Source organism: Clavelina lepadiformis, chromosome 1, assembly GCF_947623445.1.
Source record: "Clavelina lepadiformis chromosome 1, kaClaLepa1.1, whole genome shotgun sequence".
NCBI lineage: Eukaryota > Metazoa > Chordata > Ascidiacea > Aplousobranchia > Clavelinidae > Clavelina > Clavelina lepadiformis.
The window spans coordinates 4,428,139-4,445,112 of record NC_135240.1 but is presented as its reverse complement, the minus strand read 5'-3'; the positions used below and the strand labels follow the sequence as shown (position 1 = coordinate 4,445,112).

General features: G+C 39.4%; 4 protein-coding genes across 7 annotated transcripts; 3 read left to right on the top strand and 1 right to left on the bottom strand.

Annotated features, from left to right (window-relative positions):
* The first annotated feature begins 1,835 nt into the window (after positions 1-1,835).
* Positions 1,836-3,726, top strand: LOC143450832 (leucine-rich melanocyte differentiation-associated protein-like). Its single transcript, XM_076951558.1, has one exon. The coding sequence runs from the start codon at positions 2,338-2,340 to the stop codon at positions 3,034-3,036; it is 699 nt and encodes a 232-aa protein (XP_076807673.1). The 5' UTR covers positions 1,836-2,337; the 3' UTR covers positions 3,037-3,726.
* Positions 3,367-8,179, top strand: LOC143450820 (PHD finger protein 10-like). Of its 2 annotated transcripts, XM_076951547.1 has the most exons (12): positions 3,367-4,067; positions 4,185-4,315; positions 4,398-4,481; positions 5,271-5,407; positions 5,583-5,720; positions 5,959-6,068; positions 6,384-6,504; positions 6,583-6,655; positions 6,719-6,813; positions 6,874-6,976; positions 7,054-7,242; positions 7,316-8,179. In XM_076951547.1, exons 1-12 carry the CDS (start codon positions 3,751-3,753, stop codon positions 7,666-7,668), a joined length of 1,851 nt encoding a protein of 616 aa, XP_076807662.1. In that variant the 5' UTR covers positions 3,367-3,750; the 3' UTR covers positions 7,669-8,179. The 2 variants fall into 2 exon arrangements, with proteins under 2 accessions (XP_076807662.1, XP_076807656.1); XM_076951541.1 differs by having other exon boundaries at positions 6,583-6,813.
* A 331-nt stretch (positions 8,180-8,510) lies between these two features.
* LOC143450839 (nucleoside diphosphate kinase A-like) lies at positions 8,511-9,442 on the bottom strand. The gene has a single exon (XM_076951569.1). It carries the CDS (start codon positions 9,382-9,384, stop codon positions 8,857-8,859), a length of 528 nt encoding a protein of 175 aa, XP_076807684.1. The 5' UTR covers positions 9,385-9,442; the 3' UTR covers positions 8,511-8,856.
* Positions 9,443-11,627: 2,185 nt separating this feature from the next.
* LOC143466435 (ras-related protein Rab-37-like) lies at positions 11,628-15,447 on the top strand. 3 transcript variants are annotated; one of them, XM_076964966.1, is made up of 5 exons: positions 11,628-12,521; positions 12,842-13,022; positions 13,641-13,809; positions 13,897-14,090; positions 14,185-15,437. In XM_076964966.1, the coding sequence occupies exons 2-5, from the start codon at positions 12,945-12,947 to the stop codon at positions 14,407-14,409; spliced, it is 666 nt and encodes a 221-aa protein (XP_076821081.1). In that variant the 5' UTR covers positions 11,628-12,521; positions 12,842-12,944; the 3' UTR covers positions 14,410-15,437. The 3 variants fall into 3 exon arrangements, with proteins under 3 accessions (XP_076821081.1, XP_076821082.1, XP_076821083.1); XM_076964967.1 differs by lacking the exon at positions 11,628-12,521 and adding an exon at positions 12,595-12,614; XM_076964968.1 differs by lacking the exons at positions 11,628-12,521; positions 12,842-13,022 and adding an exon at positions 13,057-13,285 and having other exon boundaries at positions 14,185-15,447.
* The last annotated feature ends 1,527 nt before the right edge of the window (positions 15,448-16,974 follow it).

Genomic DNA, 16,974 nt, shown 5'->3' with positions numbered 1-16,974 from the left:
TTGTGGAGAAAATTAACATCTACGTGACTTGCAGTGCGCTCCACCATGTCACGTGCTTATCAGCGCTGATAGATTTGTTAATGAATAATTTCACTGCAATATTTGCGCAATAAACTACCATAGTTGCAATAAAATGTGTTACGTCATCGAGTAGCAAAGTTTGGTTTTAATGAACTGGCAAAAAGTTTCCTAATACATTTATGGCTCGATTGAATTTATTCCGGAATCATGAGAATTTGCGTAATCGATCTGTAATGAAATGGTTGATTTACGGTTGTTGAACAAGTTGAACCACTTCACTACAATAATTACTTGTTGAAATGATTATTGCGGGTGATGATATATGAGTCTCATAAGGTCGTTGTCTGCTTTTCTAACCCTCAGACTTAATTGTTCACCTTAACGAATTATAGTCTTGTGAAGATGACAACAGAGTTGTCTAACTTGACACTGAACTTTTTTAAATTGAATTCAACAGTAGTTTCACAAGAATGACAACTGTATATACTGATTATATTGAAGCTTCTTTGAACGAATACATTTAGATAAAACATTGGCACAGCAGCTACAGCATAAAGCTGCCACTGCTGGAACTATGTTACAGATCCTTTCCAAAATCAGTGTCCACCACAAGCATATGCTTTAAAACGACGTGTTTCTGCGATTGTGTTGTTTATTTTTCGCTATGAACTGTGCGGAGACAAAGTTAGAATGCTGACCATTGTAGGTATAACACAATGAAACACTTGCCCACGAGCATAGGTGGGCAGTACCGCGGTAGCCTACTATAGTGCCGAATTACTGTACCGCGGTACTTTTTCAGTACCGATACCGGTACTTTAAAAAAAAGTAGCGAATTATTTTTTTCAAGAAATTTCTGTCGGTCTTGGTACTCGGTAATTTTTACGTGATTATTTCAAAAGTATGTGTACAAAAACACATGTCAATTAATCCTTAATACTAATTTTAGCATCTGTTGATCTTTATTAATCTAGAAATGTCAAGTCAAATTTCAAACGAGTAACGTCAAATATGTTTTGATCTGGAATAACCTTTACCGGAGTCATAAAGCGGCAAACATTGCATTTGCAGCAGCATCTTTTACACATTAAGTACCGTACTACTTTTTTGAAATAGTACCGAATACCGAAACCGTCGGTACATTTTTGCGAAGTACCGGTACCGTTGACGACGGTACTTTCAAAGTACCGACTGCCCAGTGCCCACCTCTGCTCACGAACAATAAACGAGCAGGAAAAAGTGATAAAGCCCAAGGGCTCAAAACTCACAAAATACACTGTAGTTCCTCATTTTAACAAATTTACGGCCAAAATAATACAAATAACGAAACAACTACACTGTCAGAAGATGTTGAGGACAATTCCCCAACATTAAAAACAAGGATATTAACAGTCAAAATAAATATATATTAAGTGACATGGTTTGATGAAAACGAAAATGTACATCTTAAATGCAATTCTGAACTAGCGTGTGATGAATTTTACTTTTGAAATATACTTTTTTGATGTATCGAGAAACATTTATTCCAGTCAGCAGTGATACTGACTCCAGGTTTTAAGGTGGGACTAAAGTCACGTCTTGCTGATCTAACGGATACTAATTACTAATTGCTGTTTGATTTCTATGATCTCACAAAGATCATATACCAGTAACTTGGCAGTTGCACAAGCACGTCATGTGGTGGCTCATGTTGTTGTGAGCCCCGAATATTAAACTTGTGGCAGATTATAGGTACAACTAGATTTACACGGCGGTTGTAAGCTGGCAAAGTTTTACCAGGCTACCGGTATAGGCCAGGCTGTCATCACTGATGGAATTGTTTGCACTTGCGTAAGTGTGCAATAGGCTAAATACGACGCAAATGAAGTTAGGCTACACTGATATTGTACTGGTACTGAACAAGTATTTTATTTGGCACATGACGTACCGGAACGTCGAAGGCTACGGTGATGATGCACCGATAAAGTTGTTACAGAATATCTTAGGCCTACATTTTTCAGTTTTGAAGCATTCGCTTTAAATCTCTAACTCTAAAACATGAATCAATGTGATGATTGGTGAGCGGAAGGTTCAATCGCGTGTCTAATGACAGAAAAAAATTTATAAAGCAAGTTGTCTTAGAAATACAAGTTATACAACTTCATCTTTTAACAGGAACATTTTATTATGTCATTTCATGCAATAATGTCAAATTCGTTTTGCAGTTTGTGGTGTTAAATAATTAATTCACAACAGATTACTGCAGGAATACAATATTGAAAAAAGCTGGTTTAATGCTTGTCCTGAGGCTTAAACTCATTTTAAATTTTTGTGCAGATGTCCGATGACAAGTGGCAGGATAGGGAGTTGGAAAATTTTTCTGCAAAACTTCGACATCTCTCCTATACTGGGCATGACTGCAAATGCATCCCTGACTTTATTCTGGGGAAGAACTCGGGTCAAACACGACAATTGAACTTGGGTCATAACAACATCAACATCTTAAATTACCTCGACTCGTTCAACAAACTGGAAGAACTCAACTTGGACAACAATGAGATCGATGATGTCACTGTATTTCCACCAATAGAAACTCTGACGTCTCTTTCTTTAAACAATAATCGACTTACAAATCTGAAGCGTCTCGTGCACAAGCTGTCAAGGTCGTACCCGGCTCTTGTGTACCTCAGTCTTCTCGGCAATCTCGCTTGTCCCAACGAGCTGTCGAGTGACTCGTACAATGAACTTGACTACCAGCGATATCGATGTTACGTGTCTTGCCACATGAAAGCGCTTCGTTTTCTCGACTGGCGGCCAATCACAGACGCGGAAAGGTTGAAAGGTCGCGAGTTGTTTCAACTCGCATCAAGCAATGAGGTGGATCCCCACCCCCTCGCTACCCCGTATTCTCCTCTCCCGAAGACGGACAAACCATCGAGCAGCGAAGAAAGCCGAGCAGTTGCCGGCAAGATTCGTTACAAATATGTTGGATTGAAGTCTGAAGGAAATCGTTTCATCAAAAACAATGACCTTTAACCCCTCAACTGACCCTTTACTTTGGCGACAATTTCAATTCCCTGCATTTGTTGCAGCAACAAACGAAATTGCTTTTTGCTTTCTATGTTTGAGCTGCAACTTATTAATTTGCCTTCCCTACAAGGAGCGCTTGGTTACTTGAGAAGACGGATTTCCTGCTTGGGTGGTGTTCAGTGTTACATAGTTTGCCAATTGTTTTATATCGTACACACAATTTCTTGCAAATGCGATTATTTCATGTTTACTGATATCACTTTGCCAGGGGTTTGGTCCGGTTGTGAAACGGGAAATTCCCTAAGTATGCATTTTTTTGCGCAACTAAAGTGTTTAATGAGTTAATTTTTATGAGTCAGTCAGTTTTATTTTTCTATTCTTATTGTGCTTCAAATGAATCCTTACACGCCATAATGGTGGAGTTTAAATCCATTTAATATCTTTATGTAAATGTGCAATAATTTATCTTATATCAGTGTTTTTGTTTTACGTGCACTTCCTCTTATAATCTGTCATAATTTTGATCATGTCTTGTGATTGGTGCAAGTCATGTTAAAGACCATGTGTCATGACTCATGAATATTTTGAACCATGTTGCAATTTGCTTCACTCTGTCAATGCATCGAGGTCATGTTGCGCATCTTGTTGATCAGTGCTATCATTGTTCAAGTTGAATTGTTCATTTAATTGTCGCAGGTGAAGTTAGGACTCGTTGCACTGATGGATGTTGTTGTACAAAAAGTTGTTGATGGAATTGTTGAAACAATCGATCAACTGCAACCTCATCATTCAACTGTTGATAAAACTGAAGATGGATTGTTGTTGCCTAGCAACCTTACTGTTGACAATGATGTTGCAAAAATCATCGATGATTTGGTTGAACATGTTGTGTCTATGGATCCGACAGCCATGCAAGTAGTTGATAACTCTGAAAAGTTGACGAGAGTCTCAGCGAATCAGAGCAAAGGAAGTTCCATCATGCTCGGTGTCAGTCAAACAGGACGAGTCATGGACCCAATTTGTCTTCAAAAAAACATGTTTGTTGTTTTTGTTTCCTTTTAATCATCAGAATTCTGATTTTTGTGGCAGATTTTCCTGTTGGCTTCATTGGTATGAAAATTCCACTTCTCAAATCAGCTTTCTTCTTAATAAAGATTCAGCTCCATTGGTGCTGATGACCTGGTGGAGTACCAGTGGCCGGCAGACACGAACGGCGATTATTACATGCTCCAGGAGCAACTGAGCACTTTTCTCAACGTCACTTCTTTCAAAAGAAAATATCCAGGTGTGTTCTCCCTAAACTCCATATTTTGATGTGACGTGACATGTGGTGGAGAATTAACAAGTTTTTGTTTAAAAATTCATAGAAATTGAACGTCGGAAGTTGGCACCTGATGAAGTCAACCACCTTCTAAGTAGTCACGTGATCAGCGAGGTTCAAGTTACCTTGGGTGAGAGGCCAAACTCGGCAGATGGTGTATATTTAAATTCCCGATTAAAGGGGTAAAATACATGGGAAGAAATCTGTTCCAAGCAGTTTTATGTTGGATGTTGAGAATTCTGATTATTCAGTTCAGACAAATGAGGTCTGGCTGTTTATGGAATCTAATTCACTTGAAACTCATCAAGTTGACGCTTTTCATGACTTGCTTGTAACAAGTGTTGGCCTCTGCATTGCAATTGCGTGGCATGAAGTGCACTGAGACTGTAGCACACGCTGTTGACTGGGTAATTGTTCACTCGGAGCATCACGTGCATAATCGCATGTTGGCAGGGCACACCTGTGTAGCTGTATGTTAGGTAGAGATTGTTTCTATGCTAAGTTGGCCACATAGGTTTTCTAAAACTAAAGTTCTTTTTACTTTGATCTGAATAATTTGTGTTCATCAGAACAATCAACTTTCATTAATGTTTGCCCTTTATTGCGGGTTGCACAAGCAGCAGCGTGAACGATTCAGCAACAAAGTCAACATTGTGTTGATTGTTCAAATGCTGTTTGTTGACTAAACAATGTTAAAAGCATGAATGTTAACTTTATTGTTTTGGCCTCTTCACTTATATCAGCGTTATTTGGTGCCGACTTGACAACTTGTCATTCATTTATTCCATCATAGTCATGATGCGTCGGTGCAACTCTGTAGGTTGTGTCTGACGAAGTCGAAAGTATAATATAGTTGAAAGACAAATACATCTGTCACTCTGCAGTTTATGATGCAACAAACACTGCCATTGTTGTGTAGGACTGACAGCATTACGGAGTTCCGATGTTTGTGACATGATGATGCGAGAATACCCGGAGAAATACAACGAATACGCGAAAGTGATGGAGGAGAGGGAGAAACGCAAACGGCAGAAAAAATACAAGCAATATGTCTCGGTGGGTGCCAGCAACATAAGTCGATTATATCCTCATGCAATCAGCCCAGGCCTTTGTTGATTATTTTTATTTGATACTTCCCAGTCATTTAAGTGATATCTGGCATCTTAGCAGTGTTTTCACTGAAAAATTATATTTTGCAAGACTTTGAATTTGTTCTTCATGAACTTTGCAGTCAGCCAACGTGCAGATGGAGAAATGTCAGATGACTCATTCAGTGAAGAAAGCCATAAAGCAGGCTGCCTTGTATAATGCCCACATCAACCGGCAGAGGAAGGAGGAGTTTGCTGTCTATTACGACATGTCCACCAATGTATGTTGTTGTTCATTTCCTCGTCTCATGCAATTTAATGCGAATTGCTGATTCAACAGTTTAGTTTCCAACGAAGGAATGGATTTTTATGTCAATGCAGTAAAAGAATAATTTTATAGACTTTCGCAACTCGTGTTGTTGCTCTCCGCCATTTATCGTGTTCTTTTGATGAAATTAATATGAGCGGGTTGGTGGGAAAGAGCTAACCCGTGGTCAGCTACAAGATTATTTGTTGCAGGTTCTTCAACATCCTCGAAGGAAAGTTCGCAAACTTGACCCTGAGTTGACGCGACCGAGTCTTTACCCTTGCACTTTGCTTCCCGGCCAGTTCCAGGAATATTATCACAGGTGACTCTTCCACTGACAAATCTTTTGCTGCTGTTGAAGTTTTTGAGTGTGATTGTAAGTGACGACTACATGTGTGCAAGCAACTCGATTTTAAAGCAAAGCTTTTAAAATTTTCAACGCTGTAGGGTGAATATTGTTTTATCAGTGTTAATGTTTGACAAAGATTGAGGCATAAACCTAGTTTAACTCGCCTATAATATTGTTGTCTGGGATTTGACGTGAAGTTTTTGGTATAATCAGAACAACTTGTGTATTTTATACTGTTTGTGGTAAATATTGCTTGATTGAAATTGATATATGATGTTTATGTTTCAGATATACAAAGGATGAACTTATGTATTTCCCACTCAATACTGCCCTCTATGGACCACCTCAGCCTCCTCCTCCGTTATCGTCACTCGAGGAGAAAGATTCGTCAGGAAGCGAATCGGACTCGGTGGGTTTCAACACTAGATGGAGACATACATAGTATAATTAACCTGGGATTATTTGATGTCGATTGTTTTTTGTGCAGGCAGTCGATTCCGATACATCTGTCTCATCGATGCCACCTAGTGTCAAGTCTGTCTCATCGCATAAAAACAAAAGTATAAGTCACATGACCTCAACAACAAATCCCTCATCTTGTAACCCTCTTGTCTTTATTTCAGCCTCTGCTCGTTCATCTACAGCTGGTGACATCACGATTGTGGAGGACACAGAGCTCTCTGTGACATCACCGATGCAGGCAAAAGATGTCGATGAAGTAAGTATAGTGGTGTGATGTCATCAAACTGTCTTGTTGTCATAGAAACCTTTATTTAAGACCCCAGAGCTTCCGTTCTGCGGCATCTGCAGCAACGACGAGAGTTGCAACAAGAAGGGACAAGCGGAAAAGTTCATAAAATGCTCTCAATGTGACAACCACGGTGAGTGCTCATGCAGTCTACTAACTCTATCATCACCACCGTCATGTGGTGCAGACTGATCATTGTGACGTCACCAGGTCATCCATCTTGCCTTGAGATGATTGATGAGTTGGTGTCGGTGATATTGACGTATGACTGGCAGTGCATGGAGTGCAAGACGTGCACGATATGTAGCCAGCCCCACCGCGAAGACTTGATGATGTTTTGCGATCGATGCGACAGAGGTTACCACACTTTCTGTGTCAGCTTGCGGCAAATACCCTCAGGTCAGTGACATGTTACGAGAAATGATGCCACAGCAGTTGTTACACATCAGTGACCGCACATCTTGTCCCACAGGTGTGTGGGCGTGCTCTCGGTGCACTTACGCCGACCCAAGCTTTGTGAAACGAAGAAGGAAACAACTTAGAGCCTCTCATCCCCCATCTAGTGGCCGTGGTAGAGGTGGAAAGCGTCGGCGTCGAAGAGTTCAAAATCGACAGACCGTGATCGTTGATTTGGATGACACGAGCAATCAGAGCTCAATGATTAAAATGGATGAGGGCCCCGAAGAGAACAAGAACCATCCAACTGATGATGATTCACTGGTGACAATAAAACCAGAGCAAGATCTTGCGGAGGGAAAAGATGAAGATGCTTGCGAGAAGCAGATGGATGAGGAAAGTGACATTAAAGAAGAAACTCTAAATTGAAGCAAACAACCAAGCGTAATGAACTATATTTTGTTGCTGTAATTGCCATCAGCACATTATTATTCTTACAGCATCGACAAGTTTGTGCAGTTGTTTCATTTTATCCTAAAAAACTTGGCTGAAACAGCAGATTTTTTGTGCAAACTTTTATATTTTTAAATAAACTCAAAAGAGTGAGTCATGACTCATCCTTACAGTGCAGAATTCCCAAAAATTCGCTGAAATATTTTTACATCACTAATATTTCCAAATCGCAACGAAATGAAGTAAAAGTCATTGGAATCGTTCATAAAAATCTTTACCAGCAGCTTTTTTTTGCTGCTCATTAATTCATTGAGTGGTTTGACAGACTTGACCGGGACGACAATGTCCTTTCTACGAGCCCAAAATGTCAAATATGCAATCTTGATGTTCGTCACATCGTTATCAACCCACACCAACCCTATCATGCGCTTCGTGTAGTGAGAGAAGCAAAATAAACTGCAGGTGGCGATGGTTGCAACCCCCAGGAGGCAATGGGCTGCAAATAGTGACGAGCCGGCTGTGAGTGAGTTGTAATAAGCAAGTGGGGTTGTGAAGCCAAAGAATGCAGTCTGGTAGATCTTCATTCGTGACAAGCTGTAGACCAGACTCATCTGAGGCAGCCTGTAGAGCAACTTGAAGCACTTGTCAGATGTCTGGCTTGGATTCGACTTCTGGGAGGCTGGTGCCCTCACATTCTTGTTAAAATGATGGGACGAGAAAAGAGAAAAAAATCTCTCCTGACATCTTAGGCAAGAAATTTTAATCAGTCTCCTGCTCAGTAAAGTTGCCACAACACCACTTAACATATTTATAAGATCCTGAAAATGGAAACCACAGTACGTTAAACTCTTATATCATTTTATTTCATAGTTTAAATGCAGAACAAAATGGCAACAGAAGATTAACTTGACAATTTGACATTCACGATTTGAAACAATCACAAATATTTCTAGCTCTGATGGAACTTGTTATAACCAAATACTTGCACACTGCCCTACAAACATCGAGTAAAATTTCACATGCAATAATGTTGATGTAGCCTGGTTGAACAAACTCACGATTTATAACAGATTTTTGCCTACACGGCCACAGAAGAACCTGTATTCATGCAATTTTAACCAACAATCGCCTATTTTAGTATTTGTCCGAAAAATATGAAGAAGTTCATTCATAAAGCCATCCCGAGCTGCAGGAATCATAATCGCTGAGTTCCTTGTCCGAGAACCAGAGAGCAATTTCTTTCTTCGCTGTTTCAACCGAATCCGATCCGTGGCAGATATTGCGGCCGATGTCGATGCAAAAATCTCCTCGGATGGTCCCTGGGCGCGACTGAGCAGGATTGGTTTCACCTAACATCACCCTCCCAGTGGCAACCACCCCTTTTCCTTCCCACACCATGGCGACAACCGGCCCTGATGCCATGAACTTGACCAAACCCTTGAAGAAAGGTTTTGTGCTGAGATCTGCGTAGTGCTGCTCCAACAGTTCTTGTGATGCCGTCAACATTTTCATGGCGACGAGTTTGAATCCTTTCTCTTCAAACCGGCAGATTATTTTTCCAATCAAGCCGCGTTGGACGCCATCAGGCTTCACTGCAATGAAAGTGCGTTCGTCGCTCATATTTGCTGCTTTCGAAACAACGACTTCTCGATGGAACAAGTAGGACAGAAATGAGAGCGAAGTGACAATCATGCGTCAATCTCGAAAGAACACCTGTCAGCCTCCAATAACCGATATTGGACTGAAATTGCCCACGTGAACGACAGCTAAAGTACTGTCGTTAGACTGAATGAGCGCTAAGGTAGAACACAGCTTGGCAAAATAAATCAAAGAATAACAACAATTGGTGATTTGTATCTGAAAGGTAAAAACTAAAATTTTAAATTACAGAATTGCATGAAAAATAAAGTAGTGTAATTTTTTAATCTTTGACAATTTTTCCAGTTTTTATGAAAGTTTTTTGTTTAAAAAATAAATTTCGGATGCAGGACACACATGAATAATTTGTCGGGGACTGGGGCAAGTGTAGGCATCGGGTAAACCGCGGTGCGATTGTACATATTTGAAACTTTGATGATGGCCCTCTCATGATGATGTCGCTGTAATGTTTCCACGTTTCAGATGAAGATGACGACCTTTCTTGTTTTATGTTTCATAAAATCAAACCAAATATGGGCTGCTTCAGAACAAAGAAGGCCGTTCATCGAAGAATGTAGAGGACAAAATCTCTGGCGGCAATATTTGACTAGACAGAATGAGATTAAACAGACAACTTTGAAACATGTCTCTACCACTTGTGCTATATTGCGCAAAAATAAATTAATATGAACCACTCATGAATTGTTTATGACAAACCTACTATAGGTTGCCTAATTGACAAGAGTTAATGAAGACATACGTCGTGTTGTAATCAGGTGCTGAGTTATCTGAAAATACAAGTGAATAATTGATGAAAACTATGACAAGTGGTTGGTGGCAGCTTTGAATAATGCGTCGCAGTGATCCCACAAAACACATCTTTATTATCTAACAACACATATTAGCAAAGCGCTCCCACAACAGACAGTTTATTCTGCTTTTGGCGCATTCTTTGCGTTCTTTTCACAAACTCATGGAGGACAAAAGTCATGTTTTTGTGTGTAAGACATCTTAAGAAGATTGATCTGTAAGTCGTTGCATTGCTAGTTGTCCGCAAATCAGCAGAGCACTGAGCAGTAACGTGGCGAAGGCCCAAGGGCTTGTAATGTGCAAATGTTACTTAAATTACGTATTTTTATGAAGACGCTAGTTTAGCATGGCCGCACTACTGAGCGGAGATGATGTTTATGCAACAGACCACTACAACATGACCTACCTACCGCATCTGGTTAGTTTAGTTTAAGCTGATGTGTAAATATGATTCAGTCGGGAGGTGTCAGGTGACAAGAAAGATCGTCATTTTGGGCTTTGACCGAACTGCGTAAAAAGCAGTAAAATGCTAGTCGGTTGCGGTTATTTTTTAAAGTAAAGACTTTGTATCAAATGGGACTTCAGTTGAAGTTTAAAAACGTAAATTTTGTTGTTTTGTTATCTGCAGTCTTTAAAAACAAGTCAATTTTAACCTCTTTGATTCAATTTCTACATTTTTGCATTAAATCTTATCGGTTTTCAGGTTTTATTGCCCTTGCCTGCATTAACGTGGAGAAAATATAGATCCATTCTGCCAGAGGTGGCATCATCGATATATTTTAAGTCCTGACGTTATGACGTAATGTGGACTTATCGATATTTCCTCATGTAATGAAATAAGCCCGGTATGGGAATATGCATCGCAATTATTCACAGTCCATTCTTACGTCCGCGTCAGTTTCTCTTGTTAGTTATATAACATTTTTTGTGTCCTTTGGGACATAAAATAAAGTCAAATGAATTCCTGAGAAGAATTCCCTTAATCCCTTGGCTGCCATGATTTAGGCTAAAAATGACAAACATCTCCTTGAACAATTCCTATTCAGGCGAAATACATGATTTACATTCCAAACTAACATAAAAATGAAATCTTATCCAATTTAATGTTAACCTACAAGTTGCAGTAACCTTGACTTGCCACAAGGGCATTTAACCTAAAATGACGTCATTATGGTCATCGTGACAATTGTCACCGCATTATATTTTCGCTATCTAGGATTTAAACGGAAAACTCTTAATAATTACTAGAATCACAGGAAATAACGCAAATAAAACTGGCTTTAAATTGTTATTCATATTTCTCATACTTGGATTTTTTTTTATTTCAAAATATATTTTATCCATGTGGCAAGCAGTCCGACTTGCATGCGCCAGAACCACATTTCTTCCTGACACGTTTTATTTAACATCCGAAAACTTGGTCCACCGCCCATTTAGTAAACACCGATGAGTGATGACTGATGACGCTCTTTTAGCTTTTTAAGACCACATTTGCAGTGCAGATAGAATCTTTGTAAAAGTTTTTGTGTACAACAGGGATGTCCAACCTTTTATTATAGTGGGCCGCATTGTCACTTGAAATAATTCAATGGGCCTATGTTTCTGATATGAACGAACTGTTTAAGCAGGCCTAATGGTTTTTAGTGTTGGGAGTTGTCTGCATGGAAACTGCGGGTCTAGTATACAAGTTCGCAACCAAATGACGTCACAATTTGAGTATATAACTATTTGGGGTCTAGTTTATAAAGACATGCTGTGGTTGTGCACTTGTAGACTTTTGGGGTCTCTCACTCACTTGAAGGCCTGAATGGGAAGTAATTCAAAAAAATTATGACCAAAATTTCTCAATCTGTCCATTCTCAATCCTGATATGGGCGTTCAAAAGTAAAGGCGACCTAAAAACTTTTAATGTGTATTTGCAAAAAAGACCTAACTTTTTAATTTTGATAAGGCATCCCAGTGACCTGAAATGCATCCTTCGACTAACCTATTACAAGCGAAATAGTTTAATTGCAATTAAAACGGCCACATCTGCCATGTACTCTGCAGTCTGGAATCACATTACAGTTGCATGTTTTAACTATATTTTTAGCCTCATAGTTTTTTCTGTTTATTGAATGTTAGGCCTAGCTTGTTATTTTCTACCAGGTTAACTAGGTTAGCACCATATGCCCAGCAGTCAACAGTATGAAACCTGCACACCCAAGATTCTTTAACGTGCACGCCGAATTATAATAAATAAACAAGACATGGTCGTTTGAGCAACAATTTAAAGAATTGAGGTTTCAGTGCACATCATCACGTCAAACTTAGCGTTGCACGATTTCTCGTCTAAAACTGCCGTACTTTCCAGTTGGACCCCCAGCCAGGGTATATTCCATGTGAGTTAAGCCGAAAATTTCGGTGTGACCTACAGTCAAGTGGCGTAAACTCTCTTTGATCTCGTTGTGGCTCGGAGCAAATTCATAAAAATGGTTCACAGTTCACAAATAAAATTGAGAAAACTGCACAAAATTGTGATCATTAACGCACCTGAAGTAAATTTACCGAATATAATTACATTCTCACTTGGGTGCGCACTTGCCCAATTCTGCCGACCTTCCAAAGTTGGCTGCGATCGTTTGTTTCATAATTTTGCACATTTTTTTATTAAATTTACGTCACCTAATACATTGATTTTCCTATCTGTTTTGTAACACAGCACCTCAGCTCTTTGTTCGTGGATACATGAGCACAGTCGGTCAATCCAGTCAAGGCTGGATTAAGGTCATTTAATTTAATAAATTTGTCACAATCTGTCACGGATGAATGGACAAAACCAAGCACGACGGACCCGTATATCCAGCTCACTCTCATCGACTGAATTTGACGTCTCCTTCAAGGTAAGGTTTTGTCCCTTACTTGATACTTATTCACTTGATGTACGTGCCACCATGAAGTTTCCGTATTTACTGGCAATTGGCCTTTACTCAAAACTTGCCATGTTTGTTTATTTGTTATAATTCATGGTCTGTGGTTGGCTCAGTCTTGTTTGTTGCTCTTCCGGAGGTGGGCAGTCGGTACTTTGAAAGTACCGTCGATGACGGTACCGGTACTTGGCAAAAAATGTACTGACGACTCCGGTATTCGATACTATATAAAAAAAGTAGGTACTTTTTGTGTAAAAGATGCTGCTGCAAATGTAATGTTTGCCGCTTTATGACCCCGGTAAAGGTTATTCCAGGTCAAACATATGTTTTGTTAATCGCTTGCAATTTTACTTGACATTTCTATATTAAAAAAGATCAACAAATACAACAATTAGTATTAAGAATTAATTAACATGTATATTTGAAAGCAAACTTGTTAAAGTTTTAAATAATCACATGAAAAGTACCGAGTACTGGGACCGACTGAAGTTTCATGGAAATAAGAATTTGGTGCTATAGTACCGCGCTACTGCCCACCTATGTGCTCTTCCACTGAGATCAACTTGCAACAAAAAGTCTGACTGTGTCCAGGTCATGGTCATCGGGGACTCGGGTGTCGGCAAAACTTGTCTCCTTGTTCGATACAAAGATGGAACCTTCTTAGATGGGAATTTCATCTCCACGGTCGGGTTCGACTTCAAGAACAAGATGGTGGAGGTGGATGGGAAGAGGGTGAAGCTGCAGATCTGGGACACGGCAGGTCCTCACTTTATTAAAATAATTAACTTTAAGGAGCCAGGTTTGATGTGAAGTTGCGCAGAGTTGATCGTAACGTTTCATGTCGAAGGCCAAGAGAGATTCCGAAGCATGACCCACAATTTCTTCCGCAACGCTTCTGCCCTCCTCCTCGTCTACGATATCTGCAACGCGCAGTCGTTTGTTAACGTCGCCAACTGGATCGCAGATGTCAAGCGTTATGCTTCACCTAACGTCACCCTTGTCATGATTGGAAACAAATCCGACTGCTCATCACAAAGAATGGTGATTGTTATGTCATGTACATTGCATTGTGATGTCATCATGATATCATTTCTAAACGTCAGCGTCTATTATTGTAAATTATATGATGTTTAAGGTGAAGTATAAAGATGGAGAAAGGCTGGCAAAGGAATACAACATTGTCTTCCTTGAGACGAGCGCTAAAACGGGCCTCAATGTTGACCTGGCCTTTGAGGCCGTGGCACAAGAACTTTACAACAACTCTCTGACTGCCGCCGACCTCGTTGGAAGCCACAAAGAGAGTTTTGACTTGAAAAATTATGTTGACTCCGAGAAAGAACGCTCTAACTGCTGTGGTTGAGAGACAATCAATGTTGATGTCATCGTTTCTTCCATAGACATATTTTATCTCTCTTCAGCCAATAGTGTAGATGGCGCACAATTCTGTTGTAATTGCCGCAATCAATGTTATGTTGTTGCTGCCATATAGGGCCTAGTTTCTTGTGAAATGGCAGTTTGTGTGTTTTTTTTTCTGCAAAATCTTTGTACAACTTTGAAAGCTAAAAATGTTTCTTGATTTATATTTCGTTTGACTTGTTCAAGTTTACACTGTGGTTAGAGAAGTCATATGATGTCTATGGTACATTATTTTTACGTCCACTCCAAGGCAAAGAAATTTAAACTCGGCTCAGGTGTATATGTCGCCATTCCTGCGTAGAATTAATTAATATGGTGGTGATAGTTGTCATCAAACCGACATCACCTCGTCCGCCACAGCATATATATCATGCGGGTGCTCTTGAATTATTTATAAGTGAGATGCTCATGTAGAGGCTTGCATTGGTAATAACTCCATCTTTATTTTCGTGGATAATCATCTAGAGACACATCAGTCACTGACGTCACTTGCTACTTATCGTATTTTTCGTTGTGTTTTCACTCATCATTAGTTCTTCTTGAATTTAAGCACTTTTTGGTCATTATTTTGCACATGAGGTGAAACTTGTTTGCTATGTTTCTGCCTCATTCCTGTTGATTCTGGTGCAATGTTGTCATCAATGCAGTTGCAATGTGGACCTGGACGTGTTATATGAGACAGATTTTTGCACACATCATGAACTAGGTGTTACGACCATTTGCACGTCATGGCGTAATTGTAGCACTTCTTTTATCTTGCATTGATCAATTTGAGACACTGAGGCGCAGCAGAAGTGAATTGCAAATATTTTTAACCGTTATTTTTATTGTCCAACTTGCTGCACGTGACTTATGTAACCCGCTGTAAAGCTTTTTATCGCGATCTTTATCCAATGTCGTGTGTTTTATAGATCTGTATTCGAAGATTGTTTATAAAGGAACTTTTTACAGCAATTGAGCAGTTGATCGTTAAACGCTGGTCCTCAAAAGGCTTTTGCGTCACGTTATTGCATTGTTTGCTCACAATGATGAAGGCTGTTGCTTGGTGTGTCATGAATTTTTAATGCAAAGCGGAGGATGACAGGAGCAGAAGGCGCCATTCTTGACTTCTAATTCATATCAACTGGCTCCAACGCACCTGTTTGGATCCTGCATTGACCAATCGCAACCTCAATAATAGGGGTTTCCCCAATTTTTCTTCACTCTTGCCTACGTCTTACCAAATGGAATAGTTCGATAGACCATTTGTGAGGTCATCATCCCCCTAATTATGGGGCTAGTATTACATCACTTTATCTGTGACGTCAAAATTTGTGACCCGAGTTGGCATCCTGGTGACGTCAGGAAGGTATCAACCCTGATTTGGTCGCGACCTGAGAATTATCGGAGATCGATAATTTTGTTTGCGCCTCCGGTGTTTGTCACTAAACACCATTGTAGCGTCATAAAGAAATTGGAGAGAGCTTTTTGTCGACAAAAATTCTTGTCAAAATCCCGATACATTACTGTACATCTTATCAGAATTCTAGTTGTATGGCATTCGGTTCAACAGAATTGTATATTCTGCCCCCACTAGCGTATTCAGGGGGCTATTGGGCGAATGCCACGTCACAAACCCAATTTTGTTGTGTCATAGGTTTTTTACTTCTTCATTCTATTTTGTTTATTGCATTTCCTTGTGTAGTGCTACGTTGTATGCGGCGTTTCAAAAGTGTACAACTTAAAGTGTCAGCTATTGCAAGTAACTTCATAAATATGAGAAAACGTTTTCTTTGAAAGCGGTTTATGTCGTAACAAACAAAATGTGGAAAGTCTTAATCACAAACTTAACATAACCTTTTCAAAATTTCAAAAACTTTTACTAAAACCGAAAACTAAATGGAAAACTATGTCATTGCTGCAACTTAGCCCATGTCTCCAAACCTTAACCCTGCATATAACGTTATCAAGTTGGCGTTTGTTCTATCACACAGAAAAAGTGGATAAAAATCCTGTAACTTATTACTTATGTAGAAAAGTTGAAACTACTGTGGCGTTTGGGTATCATCAAATTAACCAAGTTTTATAATTGACACTTTAAAGCGCAGTTTTTGCATTTTCTCTAGCTGGAATTAAGTAAATGTTTATACAAACAATTAGCGTTGCTAAGCTCCTATTTAAACATGGAATTTTAAAACCAACATATATGACGCAGATTGAAGTTTTCAAGTACCTTGTTTTTACGGTGTATAGTTTGAGTGATTCAATGAAACGTATAGATAAAGTAACACGACACGTGGTGTATGCGACACGTTGTTATGGTAGCAATAATTGGTTCTAGCATCTTTAATCAAATCGTAGTTTCAAATCAACATGTGATGTAGTAAGTGTGTCAAGTGGTTTTTTCTGTACTGGTATAAATCGATTTTAAATTCTGTGTGCTAAAAACCTTAGAATAACATGTACACGTGGATAGAGAAGTAATTTGGAAGCGCTGATTGGTCAATACTTTATTATAAAAAGAAATGTT